The sequence below is a fragment of the Chelonoidis abingdonii genome, chromosome 7 (assembly GCF_003597395.2).
Source record: "Chelonoidis abingdonii isolate Lonesome George chromosome 7, CheloAbing_2.0, whole genome shotgun sequence".
Taxonomy (NCBI): Eukaryota; Metazoa; Chordata; order Testudines; family Testudinidae; genus Chelonoidis; species Chelonoidis abingdonii.
The window spans coordinates 49,089,490-49,114,642 of NC_133775.1; the positions used below are offsets into that span (position 1 = coordinate 49,089,490).

At 41.2% G+C, this 25,153-nt stretch overlaps 1 protein-coding gene across 1 annotated transcript; it reads right to left on the bottom strand.

Moving 5' to 3' along the window:
* Positions 1 to 5,810: 5,810 nt before the first annotated feature.
* Positions 5,811 to 10,341, bottom strand: RGS2 (regulator of G protein signaling 2). Its single transcript, XM_032784695.2, has 5 exons — positions 10,117 to 10,341; positions 8,686 to 8,787; positions 8,514 to 8,575; positions 7,402 to 7,568; positions 5,811 to 6,880 (listed from the first exon to the last, which is right to left on the bottom strand). The coding sequence occupies exons 1-5, from the start codon at positions 10,221 to 10,223 to the stop codon at positions 6,686 to 6,688; spliced, it is 633 nt and encodes a 210-aa protein (XP_032640586.1). The 5' UTR covers positions 10,224 to 10,341; the 3' UTR covers positions 5,811 to 6,685.
* Positions 10,342 to 25,153: the final 14,812 nt, after the last annotated feature.

Below are 25,153 nucleotides of genomic sequence, written 5' to 3' on the forward strand. Positions count from 1 at the left end.
CATTCAGTACCGTTCCTTGCCTCCCTCTTTTGCCCCCCTTTCTTGCATGTCCTTTCTTTTCATTATTTTGATTTTCCTTTGACGTCTGTGGATGTCTAAGAAACACACCAGCTAAGTAAACACCCAGTTCCACTCATAAGTGCATTTTCCATATAGGTCAGTTGACTTTCCAAACCCTATAAATATTAGGTTAACTTGAGTCCTCTGAAAGCCTGAAGTTAGAATCAGATCCAAGAATCCACATAACTTTGGTCTGTTTAAAATCTGTAGTGCAGAAATGCAGCAAAATATTCAGTTAAAATACAAAGCCAGAGAGCTGGCTTGGAAAGATAAGCTAATTGACAGAGATAAGTATTTATCTTGAAAAGGAATATTTTAAGGCACCATCATATAATTGTTGTCCATGTGTACTTTGTAGCTTATGGAAACTCTGACCTTAATGATTATATTCAGGAGAAATTGTCTACCAGTACAAAGGAGCCTCATTTTAAAGTCATAACTAGAGAGAGAGCATGGTGTTATCTTCCCCCAGGTTTGGATTCTGGTCAACCATCATCTCCCATTTTAGGAAGCACAGGGGTAGTGTTCGAGAGTGAATCTACAAAACTGCATAAGCCTCACATTTTATGACATGTTTCTAAAAATATTGGCCACAAACTTTCCACAGAGCCTCCTAAAAAATTCCAGTTGCTCCAAGGTCAAGAATTGAGTGGGCCTTTCTGTTGGCATGGTAACCTCTAGAATTAGGTCACTATACATTTGTTCATGCGTGCATGCAGTTCATGAGGACCCATCAGGAACTAAGAAGTAATGTGTCGGAGGAGATTCAGAGGAAACCCTTGTTAACTTTCTGTCACCAAAATGAAGATAAGGTTGGGATGGGTTTCTCTGATGGAATCTGCTCCCTCTCTGGTACTGTCACTCTTACCAGAAATGGCTCATCCTGAAGGCTCATAAAAATACTTCTGAAGGGTGATTTATTTATTTATTTATTTATTTTTTATTTTATATTACACCTGAATGATAGGTATGTTTTTTAAATATCCCAATGGAGGATGTCTGTAGATTCCCCCACCTCTAGAAGCTCTTTTATAAAGATATCATTGCCTCATGATTTCAAATGGCACGAGTGGAACAATGTGCTTGTTAATATACTCAACATATTTTTCAACAATTAAGTATAAATACATCTAGCAAAAACACTTAATATAAGTTTGTTTGTCAAGTGGCGTGGCTTCCTTTGGTTATAGTTGGGCATAAGTATTGCTGTTTAACTGTGTAATGTCCCCTCCAGAGTTCTGACCAAGACTTACAACAACCACAAGAGGAATTGTCCCCTGAAAGTCCTTCCCGCTTTTTACATGGAGTTCAGGGAATGCTGCGTGTTTAGTTGAGTGCTTTGTGCATGGTGTATTCATACTGTGCAGCAAACTACTCTAATTTAAACTACTATTGTTGTCTAGCTCCATACTTAAACTTGTCCCTGCTGTTGTAATGAGGGTAAGGTTTCATAAGACAAGGAGCTTTGATTAAGTGGGGTCTCCCTGTGGGGATAGAAACTCCATTAATGTCTGGAGTGTGGAGCAGAGACTGCTATTTGTCTTCTCTCACACAAGCTAGAGTTCTGAAAATGTGTAATTCTTTTTTTAATTTTAATTCTTTTTTGCCTCTTTTTTTAGTCAATTTAAATTTTCAGAAATTGTTCCAGGGGTCACGATGGAGTCACAACCTTTTCAATTCACAGAATGGACATATGAGTGTTAGTTGAGAATTTCAAAGTCATGTACAGGGTCTACCCCCATAAATTAATGGAAGATGTGTAGCTGAATCCCTTTGCTTTTAAAATCCCAACCATCATTAATGGATACTTGGCCATGTTGGAAACACTATCCTCCACTTGGAATCAAACCCTTTTAATTATCTCAGGTATATTTAGAACTTTGACTGTACCTCTCTGCAGGTGACCAGATATACCTCAAGACCACAGACTTCCCATCACCAAGATGTATAAACACTCCCTTGTCAATGGCAAGCAGAATTCTGAACCACGCTGTCAGGAAGTACAGCCTGTAGCAGAGCCAGTCTTTGGACAACCTAACACGTGCAGCTGGCATCTAGTAGACTGCCTGACTGGCTACACGGTCTGATTGGTTGGAAAGGGCAGCAGTTCTTAAATCCAGCATCAGGTCCATGACTATTTCAGGCATTTGTTCATAGCTGTGATAGCTCTTGTGTCATACCTAGTCCTGTCTAGTCTGACTCACCTTGCTCCAGGTAACTTGGTTCTCACCATTGGCTCTAATTCCTGGCCTCTAACACTTTGTTCTGGCATCTGGTCTTTGGTTCTAGTTTTGATGCTGGCTCTTGACTCTGTCTGTGACCTGTGGCTCGGGCATCTGCTCTCTGCTTCCTGACTCCTGTCCCAACCTCTTGGCTCAAGCACCCACAACCTGGTTACTGATACAGGTTGACTGGTGCTCTAATATCAGGGCAAGCGCTAGTGGTGCCAACCTCAAACATTTAAAAAAATCATGAGGTTGGCTTAAAATTAATGAGAATCTTTAAAAATAACAAATTTGGGGACTTTTTATTTACCTTCTGGTTTTTGAACCTATAGGGTCTGTTTTGAGTCACATTTTCAAGCTCTCCACAGCTGTAAAATAAAAGCTGAGATTCTCACCGAGTCAGTTGTCTCTTGGAGTTGGACCTTTTAAAAAATATAAACCACCAAATATTGTCAGGATTTCATCACAAGTCTCACAACTCTGCGACAAGGATAGTAACAGGTCTCCTCTCCCTCGTTTAAGATTGTTAAGACCTCGGTCCCCAGCATCACTTTATTCCTGCAGTCATTGCTTATGCTTCTAGCACAAAATGAGTGCTCAATGTGATACAGGCCAGCTTGAAGGCACCTAAACAAAGCAATAATGGAAAGGTTGCAATAGCCCAAGAGCGCTCCAGCTTTAAGACCACCTCTCCCAAGTCGGGCAGTCTAGAAGGTCTCATTCCCTGTAGAATTCCTCCTACTGCCATTCTCAGCCCTTAGCAGCCAGTCAATCCTGCAACACCAGGAATTCAGTAAGTAAATCTGCTTGCAGAGCAGAGCACCGCCTTGTCACCACTAAGCTCATCCTATGATTTTGCTTGTGATGATGAGTTCCTAAGCAGAATTTGAAGTGAATAGTTTAGGAACTGGTTGTCTGTCTCCTTGTGCTAGGCTAGGCAGTAAACTACCTGTTAACTGCAGAGAAGGCATTCTCTGTCAAGGCCCTTCTACTCCAGAGGGTGCTCACACTTGATCTGCCCAGCCTGGAGCAGCTAACCATGTTCACAGATGCTCCAAAGCCCATTTTTTTTCCTCCTAGCATTTGGAGAAGAGGTTGTGTGCAGTGAGAGTCTTTGTTAGTTGGAGCATTGCTTGGGGAAGGAGGGAGAGTTAACTATTTGGCTACTTGTGAAAGGAATGAGCAGAGCAGGGTATCTGTTGCCCTTGGATACTGATATAAAAGTGCCAGTTGTAATTATTGGTATTGTAGGGATGCCCAGAGTGCAGGACATGTGTCGCCCAACATGGTAACATTTTAGGCATCAAAAGAATAAATACAATTATTTCTCAAGGGATATGGGGATGTTAATAGCAATCTCCCAGAATGCCCTTTAGGTATTGCCATACTTTACTAATGTCCACCCTGCTCTCTGTCCAGTGGGGCTGTTCTAGGAACTGTTGAATAGGTACTGTTGGATTCCCACAGCAGACTGGTACCGCAGCAGTTGGAGGGAGGAAGAGTGTGTGTGTAGGAGACCCAACTATTTTACTAAAAAGGTTTTGTAATGTGGGTACATCAGGGTGGATTTGATTTAAATCACTAGTCAGGACTTGATTTAATCCATGGATTTCTACATAAAAGTGCATTCTTGTTGGTTGTTACCAACCTGAAGATCCTGAATGTTCAGACATATTCCTTTCATCGTCTTCAACACAGCTTCCTCCTGAGAAGGCACACTTCTCAAGATGTTGTTTCATTTGGGCAGCCAGGCCTTGCATTTCTTTGTTGCACTGTTTGCATTTTGCATGCATGCCTGTCTTACCCACAAGTAGAGGAAATTCATTAAAATATTCCCAAACTGGGTCTCTTTTATGGCCTGCTGCCATTATAAGTTTTTCCCTTCTAGTTAGAGAATGGTAGATCTCAAATTAATGAAGGCTACACTCAGAAAGACCCCAAGACTTCTGAATGTGCTGCTGTTTCATTTTTGTTTCTATTGCCTGTCCTTCCCTTCTCACATTTATCTCCAGACTTCTTTTTTTCCAGATTTATTCCGCCCCCAACAATCTTCTATTCATTGAACCCTCTGAAACTTTGCACGACAGAAGTTTTACCAACGAAAATTGCTGGTGTGAACCTCACTTTGTCGGCAGGAGCGCTCTCCTGCCGACAAAACTGCTGTTGCTTGTTGGGTGTGTGTGTGTGTGTGTGAAATATTTTTGTCAATTCCACTGACTACTTTGTCAATACTAGAAAAAATTAGTACCCACCTGACAACACTGGTACAGCTGTATTGCTGCTAGCAACAATGTAAACACTGGCCTAGCCAAAGCTAATGTGTTTTTACCTCTGTCACTTAAGCCTGCTCTGAGCAGGTTTTCGTGATCTGAGGGTCAGATCCCTTACGCCTTGTCTGAAGTAGCAGACTTGCAACTGTGCTGGTGCTAAAATGCGGGTACTAATTTTTCAAGTGCAGACTCATCTGACCTGATGGAGGAATAATGCTGCTACCTGTTTCTCCTCCAGCCCAATAAGTAAAGGTGTGTGATCCATTTAAAAAATGGAAACAGACTGGTCTTTTCTAACTGGAAAATCCACCTGTGAGATTTGTGGCCATGTCCAGCGATATATGTGCCTCATCTGTGGGGCACATTGCCTACCAGTTGTTTCAGCTAAGGCTAGTGGGAGGAGTATCATTTTCTCTTTTGCGTGCTTTATTTCTCCACTGTTTTTTAAGCTTTCCTTGGTCTTGCAAACTTTGGGAGCCTTTTCTTTGCACTAATCAAGTTTGCATGCCTGCCTGCCTTTTTTTTTTGTTTTGGGGACACTGCCAGTTCTTATCCTAAGAGCTTTATGCTAGTCTTATCGAGTGCTTGGAGTTAAGATCCCACTTGTAACAGAACGGTTGCTGTAGAATAGCACCCATTCCCAATATGTTCTCCCCTGCCTATCTGTCCATTGCTGGATAGTGTCTTGTGTAGCTAGATTGGATGTGGAAAAATTGGAAAGAGTCCAGCGGAGGGCAACAAAAATGATTAGGGGGCTGGAGCACATGACTTATGAGGAGAGGCTGATGGAACTGGGATTGTTTAGTCTGCAGAAGAGAAGAATGAGGGGGGATTTGATAGCTGCTTTCAACTACCTGAAAGCGGTTTCCAAAGAGTACAGATCTAGACTGTTCTCAGTGGTACCTGATGACAGAACAAGGAGTAATGGTCTCAAGTTGCAGTGAGGGAGATTTAGGTTGGATATTAGGAAAAACTTTTTTCATTAGGAGGGTGGTGAAGCACTGGAATGGGTTACCTAGGAAGGTGGTGGAATCTCCTTCCTTAGAGGTTTTTAAGGTAAGGCTTGACAAAGTCCTGGCTGGGATGATTTTGTTGGGGATTGGTCTTGCTTTGAGCAGGGGGTTGGACTAGATGAACTCCTGAGGTCTCTTCCAACCCTGATAGTCTATGATTTTTTTTATTTTTATTTTTTTTAATATAGGGAGTATAGGCAAGGCAAGTTGTTAGGAAGCAAAAAAATATATACTCAGAGAAATCTTGTACCAAAATAATTTATTATAAAAAAAAAATTCAAAGACCCCTTTCCTGAAGTTTTGCTGTCCTCAAGACAGGATTTGTGGCATTCCTGGCATAAATAGTAATGTTCAACACTGCCTTAGTCTACATAACATAGTATTATACAGCTCCTGTTTGCTATGGGCCAGATTCTGCCCTTACTTTCACTGCATGCAGCCCCACTGACAGAATTTGGCCCTGGATAGTGTAGTTACCTACTCAGCATCTTTTGCTCCAAAGAGGTGTAATGTATCCCTCTTTATCTCTTTGCATTATACAGTGACAGTTTAGTGTCACATGGAAGACTGATGCATCTATTTGCTGCTGGGAAATTTTTAGTTAGCTGAATCAGTATTAAGAAGTGAGTGAGTGATAACATACCACCAGTTGTTTAGGGAAAAAAAATGCAATCAATTATTCAAAGCTGTCCAAATTCCCAGAAATGTTTGATTACACTGTGCTGCCTCAGAGCTTGTTTACTCTTAAAAGAGGCAGATCTTATCTGACCTACAGCATCAACGCTCTCAGTGTGACAAAAGGAGTCTGACAATATACAGTGCTATGATAATGCATGGAAATACCTTCTCTCTGCACTGTTCACTGATGGAAAATGCATCATCCCTGGACACTGGCCAGCAGCTTTCTTGGCTCCATCCCTAGACTTCTAACATCACTGTTTACCACTCAACTGTAAACCAGCTTAGGCTATATTTCTGTCCATTTTTTCCCACTACATCTGGGCAAACCTTCTGTACATTCAGGATTTCAGTCTTTCAGATTATGGAGCTGCTAGGACACATAGCCTTCTTCCTTAGCAGGTGAAATAGAATTTTCCACTTCACATCTCTCCAGAGTTCATGTCGCTTGAGGCTCCCTGGTAATCTGTGACTTTTTACACAGTTCCTGATATAATTGAGACTCTAAAAATCGTGGGTATGCGTTATTCTCCATCAAGCTGTAGACTCTCTTCTGTGCAGCACTGAAGCAAGTGTGTGTTGCCTCTTGGATATTCTGGGCAATCATGTTCTTGGTATGAAAGTCTATGTTTATCTGAAATAGAATGCAGGAATGTGTTACTAAGAGTGTTCACCTCAAGCCAATACCATAGACAAGTTAGATAAAAGTGAGATTTCATTAACACTAAGGGCCTAATAATGCAGCCTTGAGGCAGACAAAGCTCCCAGTGAAGCTCCTGAAGGCCTCCTCCTTCAGAAGGTTGCAAGATAGAATCCCTAGTTTTATAATGAGGAACATTTTCTATAAGGTATTGCACTACAGGGCATCTGAAAAGGCTCAAATCATGACAATCGTATTTCAATGCTGATGCTCTTTGTAGACTTTAATGACTTTTGCTGAGGTACCCAGGCTGAAGCTGATCCAGAATTTCTGGGAAAATACTGCTGGCCCAATTTTCCAACATGGGAAACTGGGATGAATAAATTATGGTATCGACATAATATTTGGATGTTAATAATCAGCTTTCAGGGGCATAAATGCATTTTGGGCAACAAAATTTCAAAACATGGGCCCATAGTGGACATGGGGGTGGAAATTTCAGAGAGCTTTTTTACCTCTTTGGGAGCTTCTTTTTCAATGAATTCATTGTAGATCTTTTTAGCCTTGGATATCAGCTTCTGAGGTGACTTGATTTTCTTGAAGTCCTCACAGGCCAGCCAGAAATCGATGTTCTCCTCGCAGAACTCTGATTTCAAAAAAGCTCGAAAAGCTGCAAGACCATCTGGGGAGGAAGAAAAGGGAGAAATGTATGAGCTGAAAATATTCCAGGAATCTTGCATTTAGCAATAGTCTTTCCCTACTAAAAATATATCTGCTCTCAGTGTTTGTATTTCTTTCAGAGCTGTCAGGACACTTTCAATAATTGCCTATGTGTGTGTGTGTGTGTGTATATATATATATATATATATATATATATATATATATATATTTAGACTTCCACAGTTTGCCAGTCTCTCTTTTTAAATAACTCAAGCTATTTTTGAAGGAAAAGTGCAAAAAATGAAAACCACGTAACGTCAGCACAATTCCTTTAACATATGGCTAGGTTTACAAAAACAAAACAAAACAAAAAACCCAACAACCATAAAACAAAACTCCTCATTATACAGTTTCTCTCCAGATCTTGAGTTCTAGTATGTTAACGTTTAGACTGGAGTAAGTATTTACAACAGAGCTATAAATTGCTGGAAGACATTTGCAATGGAAAGAGTGACTCAAAGTTGATTATCAAATGCTGATATAATATTTTTTTTTTTTGGTTCAGCAATTAAGTGGTTTTCTTTGCAGAGCGGCTGTAAAACCCACAGAGGATTCAACTCTCATTGACTCCATTGCAGGATCAAGCCCATAGTGGCTTAATGTGTATATTTCTAGTAGCACTGGAACAAGGATTTGTCTTGGAGTGGATTTCTAAGTGCATATAAATCTTTGATAAAGAATATACTTTTTATGAAGTGGGGCTTTGTGTTGTTTAAAATAGAAGTGTCTGAGACCAATATCAAGCTGCATGTATGAGGTTCGAAGGGCAATTTATAATCCTGATGTACATGGAAAACCGTTGCTTATTCTTATCTGAAGTAGCCTTTTCTATTACAAAAACCTGCAGCAATACCATAACATGTTTATATTTTTACATTGATTTGTTACTCTTTTCAGACTGACTTACATTTATTAGCTAGAAGTTCATCAAAAGCTTCTGACCACAGCTGGGCTTCTTCAGGAGAAGGTCTATATAAAAGGATGGAGAACATTAGTTAGATTGCACGGCATACATTTCTGTTCCTTGCATGTTAAAATATTTGAGATTAATTTGAGTGAAATCTGTATATTTAAGTTACCTGAAGTAAGTATGTTGCTTTCCTTTTTTGTTGGACTTTGTTTTTGTAGAAGTGGAAGAGTTCTGCAGGAAATAGCCCAACCTTGTTTTCCAGTCCTTAATGCTAGAAGAGAAAGAGGAAGAGGGGGGAAATACATTAAAATGAGTTAACTGAAACTATCCTTCCAGCTTTGCACATTTTAACCAGAGATGGGACTAATCCTGCATTCTATAAAGAGAATGCAAAATTTCCCTTGAAGTTGATGGTAGTTTTGCCTGCTTAATAACTGTGGGATCAAGCCCCAAATCTTTTTCTATTTCAAAAAAATAGGACCCAATCCTTCTATTTCAGTCACCAGCAGTTTTTTCCCACTGACTGGAGCAAGAGAGCCCACAGGGACTGGAAAGTGACTGATTGTAACTAAGGCATCTATGAATTTCATAACCAGAGGTATGCTTCTGTATGTGAGGAGCACATTGATCTCTGTTCTCCCCTAGGGACTCACTACTGTTGTCTGTACTCAATGGGAGTTTTAGCTGAGTGAAAACTATTGGGTGGGAGCCTCCTGGTGCTCAGATATTTAGAAAACCCTCTTCAATTGTGCATCAATATGGATTTGGAGATTTAATCTCTTCCTGTCTAATTTTTGGAAGAGCCAAAAACTGAATCTCCCCAATCTAAAAGAATATATTTTCAGTGTGGAAGATATTCCAGTTTAGGGCCACATGGTGAAATCTGTAGAACAGGTGAGATTAAACTCTGCAGGAGCTGCAGCACAAAATCATCTCCACTAGCCTCTATATGAAACTGGGAATTGCAAAATAATTTTGTCCCTTACATTGTAAATATCATGTCTTATCTAGACAGTGCAAACAGGATATTCATTATAAATACAATAATGGAAGATGTTCCCTTTTTTTTGTTTTTGTTTTGCTTAGGCAAGGAGCAAACCCTGTAAAAAAGTTTAAATGATAGAGCCATTTGAAGATACCAATCCAATGGAAAATTACACAGCTTGCTACGTGAACAACAAATGGGGGGAAAATGTGCTTACATTTTCACCACTCAAACGTGAACTGAAATAAACCGTTTCTGCACAAGATCTACATTCTTTCTGAACTGCCACCGACAGTTACATTTCTCATCAAAGGACCAGTTCAGCAAATACAGGATTTTTTGCACATCAGGGTTTTTGCAGTGGAGATATTTCTCCATTTTTAAAAACTCCTGATGACATCAAATACATAAATTAACCCACTCTTGCACTGCTCACATATTGCACCCAAAGTGATTTTTTTTAAAAGTCAACTTTGTCAAATAGCTTAAGGAATAATATAATTAGTTTATCTTTTTTCCCTACTGAGATGTAACCTCCCTAGTTTGAATCATTGTTCTGAAAGCAAAGGGTGGCTCTTTATGGGAATTAGACCTGTTATAAATACATAAACTCACATAGTTCTCTTCATCTTTCCTTTCTTCTCCTCGTTTTGGCAGCTGCTGGGAGTTTTCTCCATTTGTCCACAGTTGTGCTGAAGAGCAAAGAAGATTGCACTTTGCATACTTCTTTTGTTTTATCTCAGGGTCTATCGCTGATCCGCCAGCCACTGCAGCAGCCTTTTCTTAACTCAGAAGTTGAACTTGAAGAGCCAGAAAGGCAGCCTCTCTTTATAGAAGGCAGCAGGGGAATGGGTTGGGTTTCGGTTACACCTCCTGAGCACGCTGATTTGCTTGTGGGGAAGCACACGAAAGCACACTCCCCTGTCACGTCCTTAAAAGGCTCTTACACTGAGTACAGTGCTGACGCAGGGTTCTCTTTTGCTTTATGCAGTCTTCTCTTGCAAAAAACCAGTCTGGTTCCTGCAACTGCCTGACTGCAGATTCCAGCAAGTTGGAGAAGTCTCTTTTTTTTTTTTTTTTTTTTTGTGGGGGGGGGGGGGGGGGGGGGCTGTTGTGTGTGTATGCACAGAGCTTGAATGTCCTGCACATTTGAAGAAGTGTAGGATCAATGACTTGGCTTATTATCCGACATGGAGAGAAAGATAATAGGTAGTAATAGTGCCAGGGGGTCTAGCTGCTGTGCTTATAAAGTTACCCCCTTGGCCCCACGCCAACCTGCAAAAGGAAAATTATACCTTGAAAAGGGCTAAGCACATTAGTTCATTCCTATTACTGGATTAATATGTTAACAACAATAGTGTTAACAAAATAAGATTTGCTCTTTTGGCAGTCTGAAAGTAGTCTGGAATTGTCTCGCCAGTGTTCTACCATTCATTTTAAAAATGCCAGCTAAGCTAAGCAATGCCTCATATTTCTCATCAGTTTGCCCTTGTGTCTGGTAAGGAGAAGATGTACCAGGATTGGGGCCGAACCATCTGCATTCCTAACATTATCCCTTTGGGACGAAAAGGTTACAGTTCCAGTGTTGCAAAAAGTTTTGCATTTGGAAATATTTGTACAACCTGTGCTTGTTCTTGTTCTAATATTTGCCTGAAAGTCTTTTAGGGGACTTGGCATAGGAAGGGGCTAATTCTCTCTAGTATCTGGTGAGGGTTAGGCAACAGGTTTCTGTTCAGTTCTGTACATTAGAAATTCATTTTTATAACAACCTATATGCTAAAAACTTTTTGTTTTCCAAGAAGCCAATTCTTTTGAGTGTGCACAGCCCGTTAGAAAAAATAGAGGAGGAGTCTAAGGCCAGATTCAAATTCCCTTACAAAAGAAAGATATGGAAAGTTTGAGTGTACAATACATGGTAGATTTTATCTCAGTGATAACTTGAACTAATTTTTTCCCTTCATGAGCATTATGAATATATACATGTAAGCCATGCCTGCAGGGTGTGGCACTCTGTCCCCCACTAATGGTGGCAAGGCCAACTAAAGATCGATGAGCCTGCTACAGCCTTGGCTCGTAGACCTGGGTCTTTTAGCTCATGCATTAGAGGGCCAGGCTCAGGTATTAAGATCCAGAGGTCTCAGCTGCCACTAGAGTAGGACTGAGTGCCAGACCTAGCAGGCGTGTCTTCCATATGCTTTCATAACTCTGCCATTTGCCAATCAATTGTGCAAATTACTGCCGGTGCCTGCAGCTGTAATAGTTTATCTCTATGCCTCAATCTTTAGCTACAGTTTCAGGATTCATGTGCTACTTCCCGCAATATCTTAACCAGCAGAGGGTGTCCTGGTATAAACCAGTACTTTTTCTCCCTCTACCAACATAGAATACAGCTCAAATTGTAACGTTCCTGACTTATGATTATTGCAGCATGCCTCCTATCACCTTCAGTATCGTTTATTTCATCAGTCACTGTAATGCACAGATGGAGAATATAGTTCAGCATGCAAACAAGTAAATCACCTTACGTAAAAGCTTAATATTACAGGAAGAAAGTACAAGGAAACATTTTGTATAACTTCCATCTTAAAAACAAAATAGCAGTATTTTTATTGTAACGCATACCATTAGCACAATGGAATCTTAAATTAAACTCGTGTTAGTTCTTCTATAATACAGTCAATATATTTCTATTTTAATCTATATAGTTAAGGTAGAGTTTTAGAGTAATTTTTAAAATATCTCTAATCCTATTTCCAGTTTGCATCATTTCTGCATCACTATTTATTCACCTCCCCCCCTACACGCTTAGAGATTAAACAGCTGATAAGACTCTTGCTTAACAGGCACTTCCATCGTTATAGTTAATTGGAAAAAAAAAAGCAATAAAGCCGTTCACAATAAAAACAAGACAAAATGCATGATTCATGCTGAGACTTCCCATATACCAAATTAGAGCCAATTGTACTGTTTGGTAGATGCCTGGGAACATCCCAGCTGTTCCCTGCAAGCCACTTATGGTTGTCAATAGTGTATTTTCATGGGTTGAACAAACATCAGAAGGTTCATAGGTTTGATTTGGATAAGACCCCAAATTGTAGATGCTTAACCAAAGTTTATTAAGATGTTGGCGTTCAGTGAGAGAGAAGAAACCTTTCATATGGACTACTTTGACCCTTGGAATAGGTTCTAACTGGGGTAAGGCCTAGGGCAGTTTCAAATCAAACAGGTTTGCCCATCCCTAATCCCCAGTGTACTGTGTTGTCACCTGTAAGAGTTTCACATATGCTGGTGAGGCACTAGTACTTAAGAATTTTGCAAGCTTCTCAACCACTGTTGGCAGGCTACCATCAGCGTCATTTGTAGGATTCACAGGGATACTGACCTTTGACTCTAATGTGAGGATGAAAATGTTTGGAGTCCAGTCATCTCAGCACAGCTCTGTAAATCAAACAGGCTGTGTCTACGCTGCACTTTGGCAATCTCCCATTGGCAGCCTCAGTCCTTGGAATACTCACATAAACAAGGCACTGACATTGATACCCACCATGTCATCTAATCCTGCTCAGAACAGCTTTGGATAATATCGGTAGAAATCGGTGCACCTTGTTTGCATTAGTGCGCCCCTATTGTTACGACTGGCATGACTCCATCTGTGGTAATGCAGTAATGAGAGATTCCCATAACAATCTAGTGTAGATAAGGCCCAAATCAGATTATGAGCTACAGGATACAAATGCCATTCAGAGCAGCTTGGTAAAATTTAGGAAACTTTCTGCACGGAAAATAAAATGGGGATAACTGAAAAAGCATTCTTATCAAATAAAAGTATTAAAGAGTTAGAAGAAAAATTGAATTTATTTTTCTGCATATTCCAGTACCAGCCACATACCTTTTGACAGCTTTGATATATGCGCATTCTGAAATTGGAGTAGGAGTTCTGAGGAATTCTAGGTTCCGTTATATTTACACTTATTTTGGGGAACTGAACTTTTAATCTAACTGATAACCATGAAAGAAATCAGTTTGGCTGTGCTGGGCATTGTTCCTCAGAGAAACATCTCATACAGTTCAGCACAATTCAAGCTACAGTTCAAAGAACAAAAGCTCAAATGAGTTCTATATCCAAAAGCTGTGGAGATATATACATAGAGGGAGAAAAAGTACTAGTTTACACCAGGGCACCCTCTGCTGGTTAACATATTGCTAGCAAACTCTTTTATTGTAACATGTAAAACATCCCAAATCTGGCTTCTCAGGTAAGAGGTTCGGAGAAAGAATAATATTTATCTCTGTGCTCAGTGAACAGACTATTTTAGTGGCACCAACTCTTATTGTTAGAAACCATTCTCTTTCCTTGATTTCTATCTTTACTAGGCTGGGGTGGCAAAATAGCACAGTAGTCTTACATTTCTGTGGAATCTGAATGCATCTCCAAAGATGAAACACATACCAGTTACAAAGGGGAAAATGAGTTGCCATCTTAACCTTGGCCTACTTCTTCTCTTACTAGACATTAGTCCAATCTGAAGACCACCAGATAATTAATTGTTTATTGATTGGCAGAGAAGTCCTGGACTGGAGCTGAATACCAGCGGTCAGCTGCACTGATGTAGCAGAGTGTGGAAACTTGCTGTGTGCAGTATTTCTGGTTTTCAAGTCTGCACGGTTAGTCACTATTTTTCTGTCAAATCTCTCCAAAATGTCAGCATATTATGGGCCACAGTCTATGCTCAGTTACACAGGGGCAACTCTTGACTTCTGTGGGAACAGGATTTTGGTGACTCTAGGACTTTCATTTGGGTAACTGAGAAAAAATCATTTGTCCCAGTTAGTTCTAATTTACCACTGGTAAATGCTGACACAACACCTTTCAAATCCACAAAGAAGTGGTGGTTTAGGCTAACTGCAAACTTAACTCCAAATCTTTTTCTCCACGTTTCTCTAGACTTCAGTGTATTTGTATGACTTTTAGCCCACTATTAAGGGAGGTCAAGAAAAGAGGCAGGTGATAGAATGTCTTAGTCTTGAACCTGCACCACTGAAGTCAGTAGAAGTTTGGCCTTTGACTTAAACAAGAGCTGGATCAGGCCCTTAATGAGTTTAACTTTCACCTATGGAGGTCCAAGTTTTTGCTATTGTCACTCTCAGTGGCAGATTCTGCCCTCCTTGCACCAATGGAATTCCCAGGCTACACACACTCAAGAGTGCAGTATTTGCAATACAGATCCATGCGACAAATTAGAGAGGAGAATTTTTTCCTTTGGCTATGTATCATGTGGAAATGACTGTAGTAGTCTTATTCCAGTCCCTTATTCCAGTGGATGTTTGTTCCCATTACAAAATTTCCCCACAATTGACAGTCTGTTGAAGAGAAATCCAGGAAATGATGAAAGTGTTACAGGTCAGGACTGAAACTTATTGGCAAATTTGTGTGAGGAAAATGGCACTGCTCTCACCACAGCCTATGTGTGGGTCTAGCCAGAGCTAAAAATCTCCTCTTTTCACAACACTAAATCCACACAATTCTAGTCCTTTAAAGAGAGCAATGTCTATGTTTGGGAGTGGAAATTATTATAGAAACAAAATAGTTATGGATGAGTAGATATAAATCTTGTTCTGAATCAGGGAAGACTCCCTCCTATTCTGCAAACTAATGCACCGGTAAATAGTTGCATGTGGGCATCAGTTCCTCGTACTGTGCTCTAAGCATTTTTCCTCTTCTGCTAGCTAAATCCTGCCTCTTTCTTTCCCTTACCCTTCTGTCACTGGATGACTGAAGATTCTGACTCTTCCTCCCGTGCTTCTGCCTTTGAATTGTTTATGTTTTATTCAGTTGCTATTGTAAGAGCCTCAGGAAAGAAAACTCTCTAAGCTGACTTTAAAAAAACCAAAATTCTAATAATTTATCTAGCTATGCCTCTGTAAATTAAATAAATATTAGCCCCAGAATTAGAAGGCTAGTGTGATGTGCCAGAGAATATGGGACAAAGGGTAAAAGCTAGTTCTGGCAGGCTTGGCTTTACATATTTAATTTTATCTCAGTGCATTTCTGTATGTTTTAATGGTTTATTTGGAGTTTGGTTGTGTTCTGCTTTTGGAAAGTAACATAAGAATGGCCATACTTGGTCAGACCAAGGATCCATCTAGCCCAGTATCCTGTCTTTCGACAGTGGCCAATGCCAGGTGCCCCAGAGAGAATGAACAGAGCAGGTAATCATGAAGTGATCCATCCCCTGTTGCCCATTCCAACCTTCTGGCAAACAGAGGCTAGGAACACCATCCCTGCCCATCCAGTTAATAGCCACTGATGGACCTATCCTCTATGAATTTTTCTAGTTCTTTTTTTAACCCTGTTATAGTCTTGGCCTTCACAGCATCCTCTGGGAAAGAGTTCCACAGGTTGACTGTGTGTTGTGTGAAAAAATACTTCCTTTTGTTTGCTTTAAACCTGTTGCCTATTAATTTCATTTGGTGACCCCCAATTCTTGTGTTATGAGAAGGAGTGAATAAAACTTCCTTATTTACTTTCTCCACAGCAGTCCTGATTTTATAGACCTTTATCATATCCCCCCCTTAGTCATCTCTTGTTCAAGCTGAAAAGTCCCAATCTTATTAATCTCTCCTCAGATGGAAGCTGTTCTATACCTCTAATCATTTTTGTTGCCCTTTTCTGAACCTTTTCCATTTCCAATATATCTTTTTTGAGACGAGGTGACCATATCTGCATGCAGTATTCAAGATGTGGGCGTACCATGGATTTATATAGAGGCAGTATTATATTTTCTGTTTTATTATCTATCCCTTTCTTAATGATTCCCAACATTCTGTTTGCTTTTTCGGCTGCCGCTGTACATTGAGTGGATGTTTTCTGAGAACTGGTCACAATGACTCCAAGATATCGCTCTTGACTGGTAACAGCTAATCTAGACCCCATCATTTTATATGTCTAGTTGGGATTATGTTTTCTATGTTTTCTAATGTGCATTACTTTGCATTTATCAACACTGAATTTCATCTGCATCTTGTTACTCAGTTTTGTGAGACCCCTTTGTAGTTTTTCGCAGTCTGCTTTGGACTTAACTATCTTGAGTAATTTTGTATCATCTGCAAATTTTGCCATCTCACTGTTTACCCCTTTTTCCAGATAATTTATGAATATGTCCCAGTACAGACCCCGTGGGACATCACTTTACCTCTCTCCATTCTGAAAAATAGCCATTTATTCCTTTCCTTTGTTTCCTATCTTTTAACTAGTTACTGATCCATGAGATGTAAATGGGTTTTTTATGTTGAGGGGGAAATTATGAGTGGTATAGCTTGGAGTAAAGTGAGTCCCCCGACTTAAAAGGGCACGGAGCCCAAAATTCAAGGCAGGAGGGATAGCTGAAGGCTTCTGAGAGACCAAGGACTCTGTCCAGAGGGCCAAGAGTCTGCTAAGTTATCTCGTGGTGATCTTTGTTCCCCACCAGAGATCTGAAATCCTTTGCAGAGCAGACTCTGTGTAACCTGACCAGGAGTGGTGGAGTAGATTCTGCAGGTCTGGACTGACAGCAGCACAAACTTGATGCTACAGGACAGGACTGGACTGGACCAGAAGTGATGGAGGACCAGAGGCAGTGAAGCGGGACCTAGTGTATCAGGGATTGCTGGATTGAAGTGGACAGTTAGGGAGAGTCACCCACTAGCATCACCCCTAGACCCAGCTGGGCCCCTAATTGAGCTTTACGTGGGTGCATATTGAGATTTTGGCCCTCTACCCGTAGGGCAAACTAATACACTGTGGGGATGGGTTATACTGTTTGAGTTTTGCTATGCTTGTTTTATGTAAATGTTTGTGTTTTCCCCAATCAAAGGCTTTTGTTAGAGAGGATTCCTGTGTGCTTGGGAGTGGGGGCGGGGATGAGGCAAACCTGGACTTGTGACCAGAGAGGTTACCTTTTAGTTTTCTGGAGTCAGAAGTGGGAATACTGCTTTGCATGGTGGCTCAAGCCATCCATTTCTTTTATTTTTAGAAAAGGCCCATAGGCTTATTGAACCTGGCTGTTGTTGCTGCCATCTGCCATCTGGCAGAACGGTTACATAAATAATTTAAAAAGTGAAAGAATAAAATTAAGGCTTTGAGAGGGTTGGATCATGTCTTTTTGCCTGTGATACATGTGTCCTAACGTGCATAGGTATGTCTGTAAATGAAGTATTTCCTACCAATAGTTCTGTGTTTGCAGCTATACTATCTTGTGCTGTGCTCCTGTTAGATATCATTCGCTAAATAGAGATGGATCAATTAGGAGGTTGGATGGGAAACCTATAAGGAACACCAGTGTGCTACAGATGATGGTGTTGATTCAGTAGGTGGCATTTTTGCCTTGACTTCATGGCTGAAGTAGGCTCCTGAGCTTCAGAGAGAGCTGTCATCCTTATGTATTTGTTTAAAGTCTAGAACAGGGGTCAGCAACCTTTCAGAAGTGCGGTGCCGCGTCTTCATTTATTCACTCTAATTTAAGCTTTTGCATGCCAGTAATACATTTAAATGTTTTTAGAAGGTCTCTTTCTATATGTCTATAATATATAACTAAACTATTGTTGTATGTAAAGTAAATAAGGTTTTTAAAATGTTTAAGAAGCTTCATTTAAAATTAAATTAAAATGCAGAGCCCCCCGGACTGGTGGCCAGGACCTAGGCAGTGTGAATACCACTGAAAATCAGCTCGCGTGCCGCCTTCGGCACCCGTGCCAAAGGTTGCCTACCCCTGATCTAGAACAACAGGGCCCTGATATTGATCAAGGCCATGAGATGCTACTTGTGATTGGGGCATACAAACCCCAAAAGCTCTGGAATGGGTAAGAAATTGCAGTGAGCATAGTCAGCCCTGGCTGCTAAACCTGTAGTGGGTGTGATGGAGGTTAGGAGAACTGTAGGAAGGAGCTAAAAAGGGGAGAGCTCACTCAGTTGAGGATGGGCAGGAAGGAGAGCTCAAAGCTGGGGAGACAAGCCTGGCTGGAGTCATGAACCTAATAGGACTGTGGCCAGTCTGATCGTGCCTAGACTCTAGAGGCCTGACACTGGACTCTTTGGGTTTCACAGGGATCTATGACTGGTTGGTAATCCACACCATGGCACGGAGTGCTCCACTTGAGGGGAAGAGTGAGGTCTGAGAGCCAAACCCAGAGGGTAGGTGGATAATACATGAGAGGGACTGAGAACTAAGATTGCCTGGGGCAAAGACTCATTTATTTTTGTTTGTTTCGGGACTGTGAATTTGGACCAGGCTACCACAGAAAGGGTATTGGGGTTGGTTTAACTTTCATAGTGACCTGACCAGAGGGCTGAGCCATGAGCCACCAGAGCCACTTTGGGAAACGTGAGCCATAGTGGCTGGGGGGCACAGTGCCCAGCCATTATGGGGCACATGGGTGGTGATCCAATGACACTACTGCTTAATAACTAATGCTCTAGCATGGTACAAAGGGTATTCTGCTGTTGATGGCACCATCTTCTGGAGGAATGATAGAACTGCTGCAGCTTGTGGCATTTTCTGTCAAAACACAGAAGTTAACCTCAGAGTCTTTGCCTCATTTGAGAGCTGTTAATTACATTCTAAAGTCCTAATTCCCCTTGTAATTTCAATGGTATATGCTTTGTTTCTAGACTCTAATCCGAAGGCCACTGAAGTTAATGGGAGTCTTTCCACTGACTTCAATGGGTTTAGGATCTGGCATGTGTTTCCTCATTTCCCATTCCCTGCCCTCCCCTCACTACCCCCCCAGCTTCTCCCCCCCAAAAATACTGTTAAATGGCTGCTGTGCTTTACCCAGGAAGACTGTATTTCACTGATGGATAAAATGATCTCTCTGTATATCATTACAGAACTCTGGGATTGTTTGTGTTGAAGGGCGCTATGTAGAATGACAGGTTTCAGAGTGGTAGCCGTGTGTAGCAGGGTGGTCACCCCTTCTGGCCCTGGCAGGGTCAAAGTCAGCCCTGGGATAGGGCTGAGGCTGCAAAGCAAAGCCTGGGCTGATTGGGAAGGCAGTAACAGCTGGGGCCACGCCCCAATCAGGCCCAGCTGGTCCATATAAGAGGCTGCAAGCCAGAAGCACAGAGACTCTCTCTCTGCCTGTAGAGACAGAACGGCCTGGCTGCCAGAGACCTGAACAGGGTACTGGGAGTGGAGCAGGGCTGGGGGAAGGCTTGGGGAGCTCCAGCCTGGAAAACCTCCAGGCTGCAAGCCTAGCTGAAGGCCTAAGGCAGGTACTGGGGTTGCAGAGGGGCAGCCCAAGGTTAGGCAGAGGCAACAGGTCCAAATCCGCCTTGCCAGTGATGAGTTGCCTTTACAGACTGCAGTCTGCCCCAGTGAGTAGGGGCTAGATGGTGACTGGCAATAGCAACTGAGGTGAGATGAAGGTAGGGGTTTGGGGGTTCCCCTGGGAAGGGAGACCAAGATAGCTGAAGGGGTACTGCCAGAGGGCAGCGCTCAAGGGGTCTGGGAGGGACACAGGGCCAGTGATAGGCGAGACATGGGCCTGCAGAGGGTGCGCCAAACGCTGGAGAGCTAATTCCCTGGACGACCAGCAGGAGGCACCATGGGGTGAGCCGTTGCACCATTATATCGTGTTAGTTTGTATCAGCAAAAACAACAAGGAGTCCTAGTGGCACCGTAGAGACTAACAAATTTAGACTGGACTTCTATACAGTGTGCTTCTGCTGATGCACACTGGCTGAAATTGTGAAAAAGCAGCTCACTTGCCCCATAACCTCAACTGTGCAGAACACAACGCCATCCACAGCCTCAGAAACAACTCTGACATGATAATGAAAAAGGCTGACAAAGGAGGTGCTGTCGTCATCATGAACAGGTCGGAATATGAACGAGAGGCTGCTAGTCAACTCTCTGGCACCACATTCTATAGGCCATTACCATCTGATCCCACAGAGGTTTACCAAAAAAAAATTACACCATTTGCTCAAGAAACTCCCTGAAGAAGCACAGTAACAAATCTACACAGACACACTCCTAAAGCCCTGAGCAGGAGTATTCTATCTACTACCCAAGATCCATAAACCTGGGAATCCTGGACACCCTATCATCTGAGGCTTTAGCACCCTGACAGGAGGATTGTCTGGCTACATGGACTCTCTCCTCAGGCCCTACAGTACCAGAACTCCCAGCTATCTTTGAGACACCACTGACTTCCTGAGGAAGCTACAGTCCATTGGTGATCTTCCAGAAAACACCATCCAGGCCACTATGGATGTAGAAGCTCTCTACATCAACATTCCACACAAAGATGGACTGCAAGCCATCAGGAATAGCATCCCTGATAATGTCACAGCACCACCCTATACCGGAAACCTACTAACTGCTATACTTACTTACACGCCTTCAGCTTTAATCCAGACCACATCACACCATCCCTTGTCTACAGCCTAGCTGTAAGATACAACTGCATTTGTTCCATTCCCATAGAGACAAACACCTACAGGATCTCTATAAGTATTCTTAAAACTACAATACCCACCTGGTGAAGTGAAGAAACATTGACAGAGCCAGAAGGGTACCCAGAAGTCACCTACTACAGGACAGGACCAATAAAGAAAGTAACAGAACGCCGCTAGCTGTCACCTATACCCCCCAACTAAAACCTCTCCAGTGCATCATCAAGGGTCTACAATTTATCCTGAAGGATGATCCCTCACTCTCACAGACCTGGAAAACAGGCCAGTCCTCACATACAGACAGTCCCCCAACCTGAAGCAAATACTCACCAGCAACTACACACCACACAACAAAAATGCTAACCCAGGAACCAATCCCTGCAACAAACCCTATTGCCAATTCTGTCCGCATATCTATTCAAGCAGCGCCATCATGGGACCGAACCACATCAGCCACACCATCAGGGGCTCGTTCACCTGCATATCTACCAATGTGATATATGCCATCATGTGCCAGCAATGCCCCTCTGCCATGTACATTGGACAAATCGGACAGACTCTATGCAAAAGAATAAATGGACATAAATCAGACATCAAGAATTGTAACATTCAAAAACCAGTAGGAGAACACTTCAGTCTCCCTGAATACTCAATAACAGACTTAAATGTGGCAATTCTTTAACAAAAAAACCTTCAGAAACAGACTTCAATGAGAAATTGCAGAACTGGAATTAATTTGCAAACTGGACACCATCAAATTAGGCCTGAATAAAGACTGGGAGTGGATGGGTCACTACAAAAAGTACGTTTCCCTCTCTTGATAGTCACCCCTTCTTGTCAACTGTTGAGAAGAGGCTACTTCCACCTTAACTGAATTGTCCTTGTTAGCACTGACCCACCACTTGGTAAGGCAACTCCCATCTTTTCATGTGCTGTAATATTTATACTGCTTACTGTATTTTTCACTCCATGCATTTGATGAAATGGGTTTTAGTCCATGAAAGCTTATGCCCAAATAAATTTGTTAGTCTCTAAGGTGCCTCAAGGACTCCTCGTTGTTTATGTAGAATGATTGAATGTATCAGATATTTAATCCGAGGAGTCTCTCGACAAAAGAGCAGATGAAACTGTATGTTAAACAAGGGCATCTACTGATATGGCAAAAGTGGCAAGCACATCTACTGGAAGGGAGGAAGTCTTAGCATCGTTAAGACTTATGTACAACATGGATCAGGACTTTTGTCAAAGGCCATGAAGCCTCTATCACTTTATTTACTACTATTACTTATGGACGTGAATGCTTGCATAGTCTTTTTTTAAAAGATGCTTTCTGCATCAAAAATGGGTGGGGGGGGGCGGTGGCAAGTGGTACTTTCCAACTCCAAAGCTATTAAATTTGGATTTGGATATTCTGTTATCAGAATAAAGGATTTCTGTATCCAAATTTAGTCTGTTTAACCCACAATTGTGCTAAAGCAATTACAAGTGCACATTCTCTTAATGGAAAACAAAATATGTTTCCCCTGTAAAAAAGGATTTTTCACATAAAAGTGAAATCTTCTGTCTGTGTGATTTTTTTTTTTTTTTTAATAAACTAAATGCAACTCTCTGGCTACTAATCACATTCAGCTTTTCAGTCACTCTTCTTTGTTTTACATAAGTACCCGTGTCAGTTTATAAAGCTTCCAAAAATAGAGCTGAAGCTCAACAAAAAGTAGATAAACGAGGACTATGTCCCCTTACAGTGGTGTTATTACATGAATATTTGCGTATTTGCTCTAGTGAAAGGATAAAAATACTATCGATTTATGCAACAAACTGGTTACGCGCTATGCCATCTTTCCCCCCGGACTCTAGCACCTTGTGACATTTGGCTGTTTTGTTTTAATTTTTAAAGGCAAATACCTTAATCTAGGATGCAAATAGGAACAGCCTGTTCCCTAAGCATTCTGGGATTGCTGTACTGTTCCTGATGGTTATGCAAGGTCTGCTTTTTTTCCTCCCCTCCCTAGGTAACCTAACTGAAGTGGGGCCTATGAAAACATTCTAAATGTTAAAGGACAGAACATTCTCTTATTCGTTACACCTTTTGTCAATACAGAAAACAAACAGCTTAGCGTGAACCTGCATATTTTAAACTCTGCATTTTCTTAACAAATGTTCAACTGTGTTACATCAGCTAGGATGCAGAGAGATGATTAACCTTGTTTGAGGCTAAATTATGTTATGCAAAGCACCAGATCTGTCTTTGTTCAAATGGTGAACTATTTTGTTTCTCCAAAAAGGACATATTTGTGAAATTGTGTGTCAATAAGGACATCAACAGTGAGATCTGTTCATCAAATCTAGATATATGCACCCTCTTTACCCTGTTATCTGCTGGTAGTGTAGTCAACAGTCCCTTAAATAACATTTGTTCTAAGTTAAGGATACCTTCTGTGATGACTGTAGGCAGCACAAGGTGTGTGTGTTAGTTTGAGAGCTAGTGTAATGGGCGTGTATGGCTGTATGCCTCTACAATAATCCCTTTTGTAACCACTACAGCCAGTTGTTACTCCCTTTTCTCTATCATGGCAGATAGTATTCTGTGAATGATAAAGATTAGAGGTGGCTGGAAAACCAAATTCCTTCCTATGGGATGACTTCCTTCCCTCCGCCCCTTCCCCCCCCAAAAAAAGTTCTCAATTTTTCAGATTGGGACAAAAAAAATCAATAGATCACTTTTTATATTTTTTGCAGAAGGACAAGTCTCAAAAGCCTGTTGCGAGAATTGAAATGGTATTTCTCGACTTGCTCCCAGACAGCTCTTGGAGAAACTGGAGGCCTGGGGTCCCCAAAAGCTCACAGGCAGATTGCCCTGGGGATGGGGATGGGGATATGTCATTTCAGTTTTCCTGATGGAGTCCTGAGTCAGTTGTCAGTTACCCTGTTACACAAAAGTTTGTAATTAAGAAGTTGCAATAAAACTGATATTGCATTCAAAACAAACATGTTTTGTTTGAATACAGTTGAGTTTAATTACTTTCAGTATATTGTTCAGCCTGGCACTGAGTGGTGAGATGGAACTTCACACAGATAACAATGGCAATAAAACATACAGTGAGGACGACAAATGTGTGCTTTATTATGTAAGCAGGACAGGTATAAAATTTTCTTTCTATTAAATGAAGGAAATTCATGAACATTTATTTAAGGTTAATTGCTCTCATCAATAAATTAAACAATAAAAAAATAGGAAGTATAAAGTTGAGGATTAAAAGGTTGCAAAGTCAAGCACTCTCAAGTTAGAAAACACCAAACTGAATGCTGCCCATGCAACTTTAATTTGGCTCCCTTGTGTGTGCATTATATGAGAGCCTCCTCCTTTGCTACACAGTGTGATTCATATTGGTCCATCTGATGCAATGAAGGAGGCAAGGGTTCTGTGGAAAAAACAGTATGAAAGACGATATTATAATGCATCTATGCAAAGGGGACAAATTAAGGTTGCACAGGGAAAACCATCCAGCAGATCTCAAACTGTGTACAGAGTTGTAGATGATGGCACTTTCTCCTTTTATAGTTGCTTCTAAGTATTAATTAGAGCTGAGTAGATAATTGATTTTTCTGTTTTGGAGGCCAAACCAAAAAACTTTGTTCAGTTCAAACCTGGATTGAAATTGTTTTTGGTTTTACTCCCCAAAACGGGAAGTTGTGAGGAAACAAACAAACATTTTGTTACATCTGTGTGCGTGTGCATGTGTGTGTTCAGGAGTTTTCTCCAACCATTTTAATTAGCTAAATTTTGTAATGAACTGTCCAAAAAAAAAAAAGATTTAAAAATGAAATGTTGGAACATTCTATTCTGAAATGGCCAAAACAAACCATTTAAACCAACTTTTCCCCTTTTTTCCCCATCTGAAACTACTTGCTGAACTCAAGTGGAACTTGCAAATAGTTATGATTTCCCCCCAAATACATTTTTTGGCAAATTTACTACTCACTGAAAAATTTTCACCCAGCTCTTGTATCTGCTGTAAAAGATGCAGGGGTTATAAGGGGTCTCTGCAGCTGCAATGGGAGGGAGGAACAGAGCTAACCTGAGGAAGCTGGAGACTTCTCAGTGGGGTGCTCGAGGGGCACAACAGGTACCACCAAAGGTTCGGAAATCTGAAGAATATATTTGGAAAAATCTCAATATGCTAATTTTCATATTAATGAATATGCACAGACTTATTT

Coding starts and splice junctions, on each gene's coding strand:
- RGS2 (XM_032784695.2), bottom strand. CDS start 10,223: ATGCAAAGTGCAATCTTCTTTGCTCTTCAGCACAACTGTGGACAAATG. Junction 8,576..8,685: donor AAGCAACATACTTACTTCAG/GTAACTTAAATA, acceptor CCTTTTATATAG/ACCTTCTCCTGAAGAAGCCC. Junction 6,881..7,401: donor AAAAAGAAGCTCCCAAAGAG/GTAAAAAAGCTC, acceptor ATTCTATTTCAG/ATAAACATAGACTTTCATAC.